Here is a 14,603-nt window from a genome sequence, read left to right as displayed (position 1 = left end):
AAAAATAAGAGAAATCATTATTTACAACAAATAAAATTATAAATAAATATGGTGAAATTGTATAATGCCAGATGTGGTAAATATAGTTTAGCTTGTCCTTCTTAAAAAGATATAAAAAGAAATGGAAGCAGAAATTACTACATAATGATGTCTTTTAAAGATAACTCAACAATATTTTTCAAGTATCCTGATTGCATGTATATATGTATAGGCAGGGGGGTGTAGGCTTCTTTTGGTTAAGAGGAAAGATAGGGGAAGGAGCCTTCTTCTATTTGCTTTTGATCTTGAAAAATTTCTGGGGAAACCTTTAGAAAGCCTTGGAAGAGCCTCGAGAGAACCTTGAAGAATTTTATTAGAGTCTAACCTAGTATCTGTTTTCTTTGCAAATAAAAAATATGATCAAATAAGAAGAGTGGTGGGGACATTCCATCACGTTTCCCCTAATCGAGGGGAATCCTGGTTGCACAAACTGTACAATGCATGCATATGTAACGCATATTACATGCGTTTTGTATACCAAAAACAATTTTAATATTGTTCATAAGTAAATAAATTACCTATACGTATAATAAATGTAAACAAAAATGAAATATTATTATCCACTTTACATAAAAATTAGAATAATATAAAGCAATGATTATATTCTTCTAACGTTTTTTTTTACTTGCTGTGGATATGTAATATTTATAATATTCATAAAAAATAAATTGTACACTTAGATCAAGGCAAGAATTATACTTTCAAACTATACATAGAAGGTATATAACTATGATTGTACGGACATTGTATGTGTATTGGTAAAGTTCTGTTAAATAGAACGGTAGAATTTAATGTTGTTTTTGTATATGTGTCAAAAATTACTGAAATAAAAAAATATATTCAGTGAGAATAAGTGATATGTATAACGTAACTCAAATAACCTAATGTATTCTTATTTCTTATTGAACAGTGTATCATTTGTTACAATACTAACATGGCTGGTGACAAAGTAATCGGTAGTTCATCAGTCGTAAATGGAGAAAAAGTACACCAAGGTGGTGCTTATAATGTAAACCTAAATTTGGAAGATGAATTTACCGAGTACATCCCTTGTCCTGAATTTCAATTTTCGGTAAGGTATTACACAATTATTATATTTCTCCTTTTTGTCATTAACATTCAGTGTCAAAGAAAGATCGTTTTTCTGTTTCTGTGAAATAAATTCAATTAATTAAAACAAATAATAATATTTTTTCTACATAGTTATGTAGTGTTTTCTGTTTTATATATGGTAATAATAAACAAAAATTACACAATAGTATTGATCATCATAGTTGAATTTTCTAATTTATGCATTTGTTTCAGACAGTAACTTGTTGTTTCTGTAATGGATATTATGGGCCATGTTTTGGAGAACCAGTTTGTGCAACATGTCACGCATTTTTATTTCCTAATGATGTCGGTCTTCTACAAGTTCCCATTTTCAGTGAAGTATGTTATTTAAGTTTTATACGTATATATGCCTGAACACAACTGAAGTTCATTTATTTAGATCTTACAATTTTGTTAAAATAAAAGAAGTTCAATTAAATAGAATACACGCTTAATTATGTACAATAATTAATATAGTATTTTAAAAATATTTATCTAGAAAACAGATGATGAAGATTCAGGAAATGATGAACCAACAGAGCTCTATTATAATCATGAAAGAAGAGCCAGTCAACAACAACAAAATTCACCACAGAATGCAAACTCAAATGTACCAAACATATCACATATTTCTAATCCTAGCTCTCATATATCTCAACGTATTCACTTGCAAAATGACAATATTTCAGCCACACAGAAGGTACATTATGGTATAAATCCATATAACCCAAAAAGTGTAGTTGCTATTTCTCAAAATGTGCCCCTTGTACATGATACACACTCTGGTAATGTACAAAATATGATAAATGGAAATAATGATAATCGAAATGAAAATTGTAAAGAAAAAGTTTCTACATTTAATTCTCAATGCACAGCAGAAAAGAAGCTACACGGCATAGTTCCATTTCCGAAAGTTAAAGAATTAGAAAATTATCAGCATTATCAATGGAATTACAAAGCGCACGATGATGTAGGAGAGCCTTCAAGATCGTATAGTTTATCCGAACGATTAGAAATGTTAACAAATTATAAACACGTTGAACATGAATCTGTTTCTGAACCAAGCTTGGTGGAAAGGTTACCACCGGAAGTGCTGTTAGTTGTTTTCTCTCATTTGGATGATGTTAGCCTTTGGTCGGCTGCAAATGTTTGCCGCAGATGGTGCGGTTTGTTATCCACCCATGTAACACCACAACAGTGGCAACAAAATGTTAAACTACGATGGCCTTTGTATAAACCCATTGGTTCTGTCAAAAATTGGTATAAAGTGTATGACTTTTTGGCTTCTTCGGCACCTTGTAGAACATGTTTGGCACAAACCTGTCTGAGATCACGATCTCCTAGAATCCAAGAAAATTCTTGGAGAAGAAACAGACTTCATAGTGAACTTAAGAGCTTGAGAATAGATCCTCCCGAGGGTATCGAAGCGACACCCTTAGATCAAATGTGTTGCCATTGGCAAGCTACAATTACTGGGCCTGTAGGAAGTCCATACGAAGGAGGCTTGTTTTATCTTTATCTACAAGTACCATGCAGGCATGTATAGTTTTTCTCTTCAATATACAGAATTATAAAACATGCAGATTAAGTAATGTATTCTTCTAAAATTCTTCCTTAATTTTTACAGTTATCCCCTGTATCCACCAATAGTAAGGTTTCTTACAAAGATACTTCATCCAAACGTTTCTAGACATGGTGACGTCGGTATAGACTCGATACATCATAACTGGTCGTTAGCGTTGACAATTTCAAAGGTATTAATTAGCGTTCAAAGCTTGCTTACGGACCCATATTGTCAGGTAAATTAGAATAATACATTTTTCTGTTAAAAAATATATACAAGTTTGATGATCAAGTAGTTCTATATTGCACTAATAATAAATGTACTTAATAGGTTTGTATGGAACCAGAATTGGGTGAAATGTATTTAAATGATCGTGAAAGATTCGACGAAATTGCCAGGGCATGGACATGGAGATATGCTATGCATGATGTTGTCACACCATCATAAAGAAATACAAATAAATTATTTCGTACATACATATGTATTATTCTATTATCTTTTTGGTTAATATTTATTAAATGAAACTCAGTAATTATTAAGCTTTGTAGCAGTAAATTGTTTTTCCAACAGTAGGTACAAGTGGATAAAGAGTAATTAACAAAATTATGCTATATCATTATCTTTTATAGAATCTTACATAAAATTGTTAATTAAAATAGTGATACTAATGTGATTTAATCATGCTACATTTAATGTGCTATGTAACAATAGATTAAAACGTACATAGTCTTCTAACATTATTTACAATGAATAAAAACAGATCTATATGTAAATATATTTTTTTATTTTTTATGCGCTTTTGTACCTTTTAAATAGCACAATTTTTAAGTGAAACTCAAGATTGTTTTAGGCATTTTTAAAAAAAGAGGGGAAAGTGTTTCATTCCGGCATTCGCCAGTAAATTTACCATTACTGATCATGGTTTAGAACCACATGAAAAAAGAAAATATTTCATAAAAAATCTGATTTTATTATATACATATATATTTATTTTTTATTATAATAATTTATTAAAACTTTTGTGTACAATTTGACAAATTCAGGTTCTGTTTCAGCCCAATTTGTCAAATTATGAAACATGCGGTAAATTTCCTCCTCTTCTATTCGACAACAGGATTGTGCATTAATTTCTTCTTTTTGTTCTGTAGTCTCTTCAATGCTTGCTTCAGCTTCTTCACATTCTGAGATCCATTCTGCTATTTCTGTGGAAGAAATTTCTTCCATTTTGATTTTCAGATCCTGTTCAATATTCTCATCTAAAGGTGATCTATTCAAAAGTTTGTTCCACGAAGTTTTAATGTTTGTTACTGTTATTTCGTTCCATGATTCGTTGATCAAATCAATGCAATCTTTTATGTCGTAATCCGCATAGAATTGTCTAACTCCACCGTCAAACTTGGCCACCCGATTTAGTAACTTATATCGAAACAATTTTTTAAATTTTTCAATTATGCCCTGCTCCAGAGACTGAATGGCCGAAGACGCATAGGACGGTAGAAATATTAGTTTAAAATGAGAATCGTTTTGTGTTTCTTTAGGAAGCATATTTCTTCTAAAATTGTCAACTAGTAATAGCACCTTTTTCTCTCCCTGTTTTTGCTGCAGATGCTGCCTCACGCTGGGTTTAAAATGATTGATATACCAATCCCTAAAAATAGTTTCATCCAATTCAGTATTATTCTCGCTTTTATAGATTACTGGCAAAAGATGTCTGCAATGTTTTAAAGCTCGTGGGTTGGGATACTTATTGACTATAAGCAACGGCAGTTTACACGTCCCAGTGGCATTCGCACAGAACGCTATAGTAATGTGATCTTTCTTCTTCTCTTTCAGTTGTTCTTCGTCGTGCTCCAATATCTTTTGAGGAAGAATTTTCCACATTAGACGCGTTTCTTCCATATTATATATATTATCTTCGTCAATGTTTTCCTTAGCTAATAATTCTGTTAATTCCTTTGCAAATTTATCTACAGCTAACTCATTTTCATCAGGTTTCTCTTTATGGATACCTACAGAACGCAAGTTATATCTCTTTTTAAAACGCCACAGCCAGCCGCGACTTGCTGCAAAATACGATGAGCCCCCAATTTCTTCGTGTAATTGCTTTGCTTTCTCTTGCAGCATACTATCAGTTAGAGTCTCTCCCGACGCTCGCCTCTCTATAATCCACGCATGTAACCGAGTACTTACATCCTCGTGCAGCGATGCTCTTCTTCTTTTCATACCCATGTCTATGGAACTTTCTGAAAGTTTCCGAATTGATGCTGCATTTTTTCTATACCTTTGCATGGTCCTTTTATTAATACCATACTCAGCAGCAAGCTCACGAAGATTTGCACCATTGTCTAACTTTTGGAGAATCTCTAAACGTTTCCCAAGAGTAATTTCCTCCTTTCTTGAAGTTCTGTTAGACTTTGTATCAATTAATTTCTGGTCCATTTGAGTAACAAAAGTTCGATCCTGTAAAATTTTTTTAAGGGCCAGACGATGCTGCAGTGGTGGTGGCATAATTAATGAATTGGTATCTATTACTTTTTGGTTAAACAAATTCTCAGGAGTAGAATGTTCATTCATCAAACAATGTATGACTTACAAAATTTTTGTAAATCCAGATTCAAGAATTATGATTTAATAACAGTTTATACTCCATTATCAGAGGGCAGTTAATATAGATACAGTCCCAGATTCTGAATTCTTTTTTATTACATTTCACTCTTGCAAATGTACTGTCCAAAAATATACAAATTCAATGCACAATAGCAAAAAACTGGACCATCTTCCAATTAATTGTCGCCCTTCCAATTTTGCGACAATTATGGAAGCACCTCTCTAATTAACCTGAAGATATATTCCGCCAGAGGCGCAGTAGTCAACTAGTGTGGTGGAATGTAAACAGTTCCAACTTTAAAAGATGAAACTCTCTATACTTAGAAAAATTATTATGATTTATATATTTTTCACAAACAAATTCTTCTAACTACAAAAGTTAGAAGTTATAACTTTCAACAACAAAATATAGAAGCTGAAAAAAATGCTTTAAGAGTTTATATTTATATAAAAATACATTATCTTAGAAGGCAATATTAATGATATTTATAAGAAGAGATTTTCATATAACGTTTAATGATATAAAGATAGTTAATCTTGCTCGTATAATATGAATGACTGTATGAGATAATCATAGTTTACTGTATCTCATTTTCTGTTTATCTTGATGGCCATAGTATTCATTGATAATAAGTTTACAAAGAAACAAATGAAATACAATGATAAGAAAGCATATGCTAACCCAGAAAAGTGTCGGTAACCCTCCTAATTGATGTCCATGCTTATGTAAAGCCATTACCAGATGATCATGTGCTGGAGCTTAAAAAAAAATACACAAGAAAGACTATGTAGTCTTATGTTCTTAAAGAATCATAAGTAATGTGTTTTATATTATACTGACCATCATCTATGGCATGTACATGTAAAGCATTTCTCAGATCTTGCATATGTTGGTAGTCAGATGTTATATACAATATAGCTGTCAATGGTTTTGTTAATTTTACTGGGAAGGTTGTGTAAGATTCACTTAAGGAGATAGGTGCATCTAAACACCCTGCATCACAGCCAAAATAGACACTATCGCTTTTGTCTAAAGCTACTTTCAAAACTGCACGATTATCTTCTCCAACAGTAACCGATATATTTAAATGAGTTACGTTGCCGTAACTTATTCTCCTAAAAATTGAATTATTAATTAAATCTCACATTCAAATAAATAAATAAATAAATAAATATCACCTAAATAAATAATCTCGATGAAGATACTGTGGATCAATGTTAAATTCAAGATGCTGATTGCTGAAACGTAAACTACCAAGACTCAAAACAATAGCTTGTTGCACTGCTGCAGGATCACCGGTCATTAAATGATGGCATCCTTGTTTTTCCAATGTTATTAACCACGCTTCTACAACGTTATTCACGTTATCAATAGTCGACGTATCTTTCCACAATCGTGGTGCATCTCTGAAACAGTAGAATCAGATATAAATTCCACAAAGAAATATTTATAAAACTTTATATTACTCACAAAGTGTGATGTCCGCGATAACAACCTTCATTCATGATTACATTCTTTTCTACACCTGGCATACCATTTGAGATTTGAGATAATACATAATATATGGTGGAATTTATTTTATGACCATTGATAGCACCATTAGCTTTAGAATCACTTATTCTAAGACCTGTATACCAATAACTTTGCCAAAGCTTAATATGATCATCTCTTAAGTTTTGTTGTTGAACGCCGAGTGCTTTCTTCATTGCCTATTACAAATTATATTCAGTTAATATATAGATATTTTAATACTTTCCAATTTATATACCTCTATTGCCTTTTTCTTTGTTATTTCATAATGGGTATGGTATTCATCCATAACTATGGGATCACTATATTGTATACATGTCAGAAATTTTAATTTCATAGAACTTCTTGCTTTAATTTGCAACATTTTAGGTGGAATTTTATAGAGTATTGATATTGCCACAATCTTGTCTGAATTAGACAGTGGAACAAAACCAGAAATTAAATTATACTCATACATGAAGTCACCCACTTGAATTCTAAACAGATAAACATATCATTCACATTACTAATATTTTTAAATATTTAAATACATTAAAGTATACTGTTTAATTACTTAGTAGATTCTATGTGGGAATTACTCCAATGCATAGACATTTGAGGTTTCAATGGTACATTTTGAGAGAATGATAGTGGATTGGTTATCTTCACATCTTGTACCAATATTGCATCAAATATTCTATGAGTATAATACTGAAACTCAGTGTAATATCCTTCTCTCAGGCACTGATAATGATAAACAATCCCATGTGTAAAATGAGTGACTGTAGCTTCCTGATAGGCAATACTTTTGAATAAAGGTGGGGAAATTAATGGTTGCCATGGTACAGGCAATGATAATGCTCTTCCTCTTTTTATGTACATAGAAGCCTCGGGTACAATAGGAATTCCAAACACCCCATTACCAATATATGGTAAATATTGGTGTTCCTTTTCTTTTGGGGGATTGTGAAGAATGTTCACATTATACTCTTCAGAATCTGAATGAAATGCAGCTAGCCTTTCATCCATGCACTGATCTTCAAATGCTATATAAATATATAGATTTATATGTATTGTTCATTTATTATAAATTTAATTATATTACCTTGTATTGATTCTCCAGTGGAAGAGAAAATCCACTGTGCAAAAGGTGGACCAAAATAAAGTAATACGCCACCACAAATGATCAGTAATATAAGTATCTTACGATAGGAATAATTTCCGTCAATTAATCGTCGTATTCGTTTACCAAATTCACGACTATCGAACATCCTTCCAGGTCTCATCATAGTGATTAGACGATTTATACACTTCACTCTTCGCGCGTCTTTTTAAGCATTCTTTTATTGTTGCAAGATTGTATGATAACATAACCTTACTTTGTTTTACCAAAAATAGAAACAATTTGGAATAGCCTCTATATTATTTTATTTCTTCTATGTATAATAATAAAATTAGACATTTATTAAAATTCTGTAAATTGTAAAACATGTATACATATATGTATTTATGTAAATACGTATTAAGCAAACTGTTGCAAGTTGTTTTCCATACTAATGAAAATACAATAACTTTTATCCAATTCTCATGATTTATGACAATTATAGTCCATGAAGATTACGTATTTGTTGATAAATAATGCGTTCCGTTTGTTCACTTCGGGCTTCCCCCTTTTTTGTGTCCATTTCCTTCATACAGGTTGTGACCATATGAGGTTCTCCTCATTAACACTATGTAATTTTTAGTTCATGTGAAATACAATATAGTATAAGCTTTAATTAAATAATATAATGTTGTAGACAGAAAAAATTCCACTTTAGAATTACAGTAATGACATTTCTACACCTGAAAACTTGCATCACATGACATAAGTCTACCCAAAATTGTCAAATCCGAGATGGCACCACTAATAACGAACAACACGTGTTTAAAGAATTCTCTGAATTCTTTTGACTGTTTAAACAATTATCATAAAAAAGCCGGTACATGTCTCCTAGTTGCTTAAAATTGCTGCACCTTACACAGCATAATACCTATGAATTAATTTACACTAAATAATAAATTGGTTATTGAATGACAATTTTTAACCTTCAAAATGGTAAAAGAACAATTTAGAGAGACAGACGTAGCACGTAAAATGTATGTATTTACTTAAAAATTAACTGCATATTTTCCAGTTTTCATAAATTTATATTAACTGCATTTTTAGGCAAAATATAATATCAATTTTATGATATAGTTTTACAGAGTTTTCTGTTACATGAATTTTATTTTATTTGTTCATATCTATCTCAGTAATGTTATAATATTAATATTAATTTATTTGTTTTATTCATAATTTTAATTAGCTCCCATGTATCCTTTGGAGTGGATAGCCGCCACAACATGGAAAGGCAGGCCCATATGCATGTTGTGGCTAAAAATTTATACAATCAGGATGTTGAACATACTCCAGTTCCATATGGAGTTCTTGACAGAAGAATGGTAATTATAAGAAAAGAGTTTCCCTTCTCATTATTTAATATTCTTTAAAATAATATAAGCAAACTTTCAGGGAACCTGTAATAATACAACCAATTGTGCATCCTGTGGTAAATCTTTAAATGAATGCATTGGACATTTTGGCTACATTGATTTGGAACTACCTGTTTTCCATGTTGGTTATTTTAGATCCATTATTGGTATTCTACAGAGCATTTGTAAAGTAATTTATCATTGCTTTAATTAATATTTCTGTTATTTGTTGTTAATAGGAATAATAATTATCATATTTTCATTCATAGACTTGTTCTCATGTTATGTTATCCAAAGCAGACAAAAAGCATTATTTAACCAGAGTATTAAATCCCAATTTGGGATACTTAACACGTAAAGCACTGCGTAAACAAATTTTGGAGAAAGCTAAAAAGACTACAGTTTGTCAGAATTGTGGGGATCTGAATGGAACTGTTAAAAAAGCTGGTTTACTTAAAATAGTTCATGAAAAGTATAAAGCAAAGAAAAAAATAGATGCTATTGTCCAACAAAAACTGGCAGAATATAATAAGGTACTTGAAGATAATAAGGCATTAGAAGGAATACTTCAGAATGGGCTGGTTAATATATTAAATCCTTTAGAGGTAAGAAATGTTATCAATGATAATTTGCTAATATTCATTTTATAAGTTTATGCAAATAGTAAGAATGATATATAATTTAAGGTACAAAGTATTTTGGATAAAATACCAGAAAGTGACATTCCTTTGTTATTGATGAATCCAGACTGTGCATTGCCAAAAGATTTGATATTAACAAGAATTCCTGTACCACCCATCTGCATTAGACCTAGTGTAGTATCAGATTTAAAAGCTGGTACAACAGAGGATCACTTAACAATGAAATTATCAGAAATAGTTTTTATTAATGATGTTATTCAGAAACATAGACAAAGTGGAGCTAAAGTACAAATGTATAATGAAGATTGGGAATTCTTACAATTACATTGTGCTCTTTATATAAACAGTGAAATGTCTGGGATTCCCCTTAATATGCAGGTGAGTATTTTGAATACAAATGTATGTAACTTTCAATTCATTATCACTAAAACGTATTGAAATGTTTTAGCCAAAAAAATCTGGTAGAGGTTTAGTACAAAGATTAAAAGGAAAACAAGGTCGTTTTCGTGGTAATTTATCCGGTAAACGTGTGGACTTCTCTAGTCGTACTGTTATCTCTCCAGATCCTAATCTTAGAATTGAGCAAGTGAGTATAGCTTTACATTTAAACAAATTATTAAATATATTGAAATAACGTATTTTTCATTAGGTTGGTGTACCTATTTATGTTGCAAAAATTTTAACGTATCCCGAGAAAGTTAATCCATCGAACATAGAACTGATGCGAAAATTGGTAAGAAATGGCCCAGATGTGCATCCAGGTGCAAATTTTATACAACAAGGAAAAACGCAATTTAAAAAATATTTAAGATACGGAAATCGTCAGAAGATAGCTCAAGATTTACAGGTAATATTTTGAATTTAAACAAATTTTAATCTACGTTTACGAAATAAGTAAATATACTTATTTTATTTAATAGTATGGTGATATCGTCGAGAGGCATCTAAGAGACGATGACGTAGTATTATTTAATAGGCAACCATCTTTACACAAATTAAGTATCATGGCACATAAAGCAAAAGTATTAGAACATAGAACATTTAGGTTCAATGAATGTGTTTGTACCCCTTACAATGCCGATTTTGATGGAGATGAGATGAATTTACATTTACCACAGACTGAAGAAGCAAGGGCAGAAGCATTGGTTCTAATGGGGGTAATATGCAAATCATTTTACATTATCTATACATCTTGTATTTACGTACAACAGAGTATCATTATATATTTTTTTAGAATAAATCAAATTTGGTTACACCTCGTAATGGAGAATTGCTAATAGCAGCAACACAGGACTTCATCACCGGTGGATATCTTTTAACTCAGAAGGACATGTTTTTGAATAAATCTCAAGCAAGTCAATTAGCTGGTTGTCTCTTGGCGGGACCTGATATTGCTATGCCTATAGATCTACCTGAACCTGCTATTTTAAAACCGACTGTGTTATGGACCGGAAAACAAATTTTTAGTTTAATTTTAAAACCTAATAAACATTGTAATATTAAAGCCAATTTAAAAACCAAAGGAAGAGCTTATACTACTAACGAAGAATTATGTATTAATGATTCTTGTAAGTACAGAGATTGATTTATGCTTTGAAATAATAGGAGAGTAATGAAAACAATATATTCTAGATGTTGTCATCCGAAATTCTGAGTTGTTAGCTGGATCGATGGACAAATCAACTTTAGGTTCAGGTTCAAAACAGAATATATTTTATATTTTATTGCGAGACTGGGGTGAAGATACTGCAACAACAGCTATGTGGCGATTGGCTAGAATGGCAAGTTTCTTTCTCATGAACAGAGGTTTTTCTATCGGAATCGGTGATGTTACACCTGGACAAGGTCTGCTTAAAGCTAAACAGGAACTTCTAAATGCTGGGTATTCTAAATGTACGGAATATATTCGTCAAATGGAAGAAGGGCGTTTAGTATGTCAACCTGGGTGTTCAGAAGAAGAAACTCTAGAAGCAATGATATTAAAGGAACTTTCAGTGATTCGTGACCATGCTGGTAAAGCATGTTTAAAAGAACTTCATCCAAGCAATAGCCCCTTAATCATGGCTCTATCTGGCAGTAAAGGAAGTTTCATTAATATTTCACAAATGATTGGTATGTCCAATAAAAATTTTTGCAGAAGATTTAAATTTCTTTTGTTAATTAATGTTCTTTCAATTAGCCTGCGTCGGGCAACAAGCTATTAGTGGTCATCGAGTACCAAATGGATTTGAAGACAGAGCTTTACCCCACTTTGAACGACACTCGAAAATTCCTGCAGCTAAGGGTTTCGTGGAAAACTCATTCTATTCTGGCCTAACACCAACAGAATTTTTTTTCCATACAATGGGTGGAAGGGAAGGTCTTGTAGATACAGCAGTTAAAACTGCAGAGACTGGTTATATGCAGCGAAGATTGGTTAAAAGTTTGGAAGATTTGTGCCTTCATTATGATATGACTGTTCGTAACTCAGTGGGAGATATTGTACAAGTATTATATGGCGGTGATGCTTTAGATCCGACGTATATGGAAGGTAAGATATTATTATTTCTAACAGTGATAACAGCACTGAAATAATAACTTTAATAGGAAAAGACTGTCCAGTGGATTACAAGAGAGTGTTAGATCATGTACGAGCAAAATCACCTTGTAAAAATGAACAACCATTAGATGGCCCTAGTGTAATTAAAGCTACAACTGAATTATTAAATTCTGAAGAATATGAGTGTCTCAGTCACGAGTTTAAACAAGAATTGGCGTAAGTAAAATTTACATATACATATGTCTTTATTTTGCTTGAATAATATATTAAATATTATTTTTACAGAACATTCCTTAAAAGTATAGCACGTAAAATAGCGCGTCTCCGACATAATGCTCCATTAAATATACCTGTCATTTTACAACTTGAACGACTAACAGTTTCTCAGTTAGTCGAATTTATTCATATTTGCAAAGAGAAGTATATGAGAGCTAAAATAGAACCAGGTACCGCTGTAGGTGCACTAGCTGCTCAAAGTATTGGAGAACCGGGTACTCAAATGACCTTGAAAACGTTTCATTTTGCTGGTGTAGCATCTATGAATATTACTCAGGGTGTACCACGTATTAAAGAAATTATTAATGCAAACCCCAAAATTAGTACTCCTATAATTACAGCAGCTTTGGTAAGTTGATTCTTCACTTACCATTCAATGTGTACATGATAAATAATTATTTTTAATTATTTTTAATATTAGGTAAATGATGTGGACCCAGAATATGCTAGGAGAGTGAAAGGTAGAATTGAAAAAACTACTCTGGGAGAAGTTACCGAATATATTGAAGAAGTTTACCTTCCAGATGATTGTTTTTTACTAATAAAATTAGATATTGATAGAATAAAATTGTTGAAGTTAGAAGTAGACGTTAATTCGATTCGTTATGCGTAAGTATATGAATTTACATTTACAATTTACATATAATTTAATTTTAATAAATTTGTGCAGGATTTGTATATCAAAGTTAAAATTGAATCCAAAGTTAGTAAATGTAAGAGGAGATTCTATCATCACTGTGAGTCCTAATAAAAATAAGTACAGTATAAATTATGCACTCACACAATTGAAGGAAATGATCCCTAATATTGTTGTAAAGGTAAGATTTTTGTTTTTAATTGCGTGCTTACATTTGTGTTGTAATTATTGTACTATTTGCAGGGTTTACCATCAGTTTCTAGAGCAGTCATTCATAATGATGATTCGAGTGGAAAAATCAGGTATAAATTATTCGTCGAAGGAGATAATATGCGAGAAGTAATGGCAACTCATGGTGTCTTGGGTAAAAAGACAACTTCAAACAACACAATAGAGGTAAATAGAGAATTGAAATGAAAATATTTCATCAAAAACATATGCATATGTAATGTAATGTTTTAGGTTTTTAAAACTCTAGGAATTGAGGCTGCAAGAGCAACTATAATGACAGAAATTAAGTTAGTAATGGAAAATCACGGAATGAGCATTGATCGAAGGCATCCGATGCTTGTGGCGGATCTGATGACTAGTAGAGGAGAAGTACTGGGTATTACGAGACAGGGTTTAGCAAAAATGAAAGAATCGGTGTTAAATTTAGCTTCGGTAGGATTTTTTTACATACTTCAGACATATTATTTTCAAATACAAATATTAATAGTTAATTATTTGTTAGTTTGAGAAAACAGCCGATCATCTGTTCGATGCAGCTTATTATGGGCAAAAAGATGTTATCTGTGGCGTGTCTGAATCAATTATAATGGGCATTCCAGTTCCGTTGGGAACAGGAATTTTCAAACTACTTCACAAATATCCTTTTCAAACTTATTTCGTTAAATTTAAAGAATCTTATATGTTGCTCAATTCAAGTATTATTAATATTTTGAAAAAATTATTTTCCTTATTAATAAATACAGCTGACAAAGAGGAGCCACAAAAGAAGGAGTTGATTTTTGATGATCCACAGTATCATAAGAAAATTAAAAAAACTACAACGTGAATGTATGTAAATTAATTGTTATCTACTTTGTAATAAAATATTTAATGTATATAAATGAAAGAATAATGTATATTAATAAAATTAACATTTTATACTATATAGATTTTGTTTTCATTTAAATGAAAAA

At 31.4% G+C, this 14,603-nt stretch overlaps 4 protein-coding genes across 7 annotated transcripts; 2 read left to right on the top strand and 2 right to left on the bottom strand.

Moving 5' to 3' along the window:
* The first annotated feature begins 49 nt into the window (after window positions 1-49).
* On the top strand, window positions 50-3,173 carry LOC114874143. 4 transcript variants are annotated; one of them, XM_029183133.2, is made up of 6 exons: window positions 50-76; window positions 950-1,111; window positions 1,345-1,470; window positions 1,631-2,667; window positions 2,759-2,930; window positions 3,026-3,173. In XM_029183133.2, exons 1-6 carry the CDS (start codon window positions 65-67, stop codon window positions 3,140-3,142), a joined length of 1,626 nt encoding a protein of 541 aa, XP_029038966.1. In that variant the 5' UTR covers window positions 50-64; the 3' UTR covers window positions 3,143-3,173. The 4 variants fall into 4 exon arrangements, with proteins under 4 accessions (XP_029038966.1, XP_029038968.1, XP_029038967.1 ...); XM_029183135.2 differs by lacking the exon at window positions 50-76 and adding an exon at window positions 161-544; XM_029183134.2 differs by lacking the exon at window positions 50-76 and adding an exon at window positions 633-758.
* Window positions 3,174-3,644: 471 nt separating this feature from the next.
* Window positions 3,645-5,290, bottom strand: LOC114874144 (jerky protein homolog-like). Its single transcript, XM_029183138.2, has one exon. It carries the CDS (start codon window positions 5,267-5,269, stop codon window positions 3,683-3,685), a length of 1,587 nt encoding a protein of 528 aa, XP_029038971.1. The 5' UTR covers window positions 5,270-5,290; the 3' UTR covers window positions 3,645-3,682.
* A 508-nt stretch (window positions 5,291-5,798) lies between these two features.
* LOC114874141 (uncharacterized protein KIAA2013 homolog) lies at window positions 5,799-8,677 on the bottom strand. Its single transcript, XM_029183129.2, has 7 exons — window positions 7,918-8,677; window positions 7,387-7,858; window positions 7,072-7,309; window positions 6,774-7,012; window positions 6,482-6,709; window positions 6,144-6,418; window positions 5,799-6,061 (listed from the first exon to the last, which is right to left on the bottom strand). The coding sequence occupies exons 1-7, from the start codon at window positions 8,099-8,101 to the stop codon at window positions 5,874-5,876; spliced, it is 1,824 nt and encodes a 607-aa protein (XP_029038962.1). The 5' UTR covers window positions 8,102-8,677; the 3' UTR covers window positions 5,799-5,873.
* A 149-nt stretch (window positions 8,678-8,826) lies between these two features.
* LOC114874140 (DNA-directed RNA polymerase III subunit RPC1) lies at window positions 8,827-14,508 on the top strand. The gene is made up of 19 exons (XM_029183126.2): window positions 8,827-8,951; window positions 9,161-9,296; window positions 9,367-9,516; window positions 9,596-9,931; window positions 10,013-10,345; window positions 10,416-10,553; window positions 10,617-10,814; window positions 10,888-11,124; window positions 11,202-11,535; window positions 11,600-12,079; window positions 12,147-12,497; window positions 12,554-12,722; window positions 12,792-13,131; window positions 13,204-13,391; window positions 13,453-13,600; window positions 13,663-13,815; window positions 13,882-14,082; window positions 14,153-14,286; window positions 14,392-14,508. Exons 1-19 carry the CDS (start codon window positions 8,908-8,910, stop codon window positions 14,474-14,476), a joined length of 4,155 nt encoding a protein of 1,384 aa, XP_029038959.1. The 5' UTR covers window positions 8,827-8,907; the 3' UTR covers window positions 14,477-14,508.
* Window positions 14,509-14,603: the final 95 nt, after the last annotated feature.

Source organism: Osmia bicornis, chromosome 2 (genome assembly GCF_907164935.1).
Source record: "Osmia bicornis bicornis chromosome 2, iOsmBic2.1, whole genome shotgun sequence".
NCBI lineage: Eukaryota > Metazoa > Arthropoda > Insecta > Hymenoptera > Megachilidae > Osmia > Osmia bicornis.
This window is presented reverse-complemented; position numbering and strand designations above follow the sequence as displayed.

Coding starts and splice junctions, on each gene's coding strand:
- LOC114874143 (XM_029183133.2), top strand. Junction 1,471..1,630: donor AAGTTCCCATTTTCAGTGAA/GTATGTTATTTA, acceptor ATATTTATCTAG/AAAACAGATGATGAAGATTC. Junction 2,668..2,758: donor TATCTACAAGTACCATGCAG/GCATGTATAGTT, acceptor TAATTTTTACAG/TTATCCCCTGTATCCACCAA.
- LOC114874144 (XM_029183138.2), bottom strand. CDS start 5,269: ATGAATGAACATTCTACTCCTGAGAATTTGTTTAACCAAAAAGTAATA.
- LOC114874141 (XM_029183129.2), bottom strand. CDS start 8,101: ATGATGAGACCTGGAAGGATGTTCGATAGTCGTGAATTTGGTAAACGA. Junction 6,419..6,481: donor CATCGAGATTATTTATTTAG/GTGATATTTATT, acceptor TTCAATTTTTAG/GAGAATAAGTTACGGCAACG. Junction 6,062..6,143: donor TGTACATGCCATAGATGATG/GTCAGTATAATA, acceptor TTTTTTTTTAAG/CTCCAGCACATGATCATCTG.
- LOC114874140 (XM_029183126.2), top strand. CDS start 8,908: ATGGTAAAAGAACAATTTAGAGAGACAGACGTAGCACGTAAAAT. Junction 8,952..9,160: donor ACAGACGTAGCACGTAAAAT/GTATGTATTTAC, acceptor AATTTTAATTAG/CTCCCATGTATCCTTTGGAG. Junction 12,498..12,553: donor AGATCCGACGTATATGGAAG/GTAAGATATTAT, acceptor TAACTTTAATAG/GAAAAGACTGTCCAGTGGAT.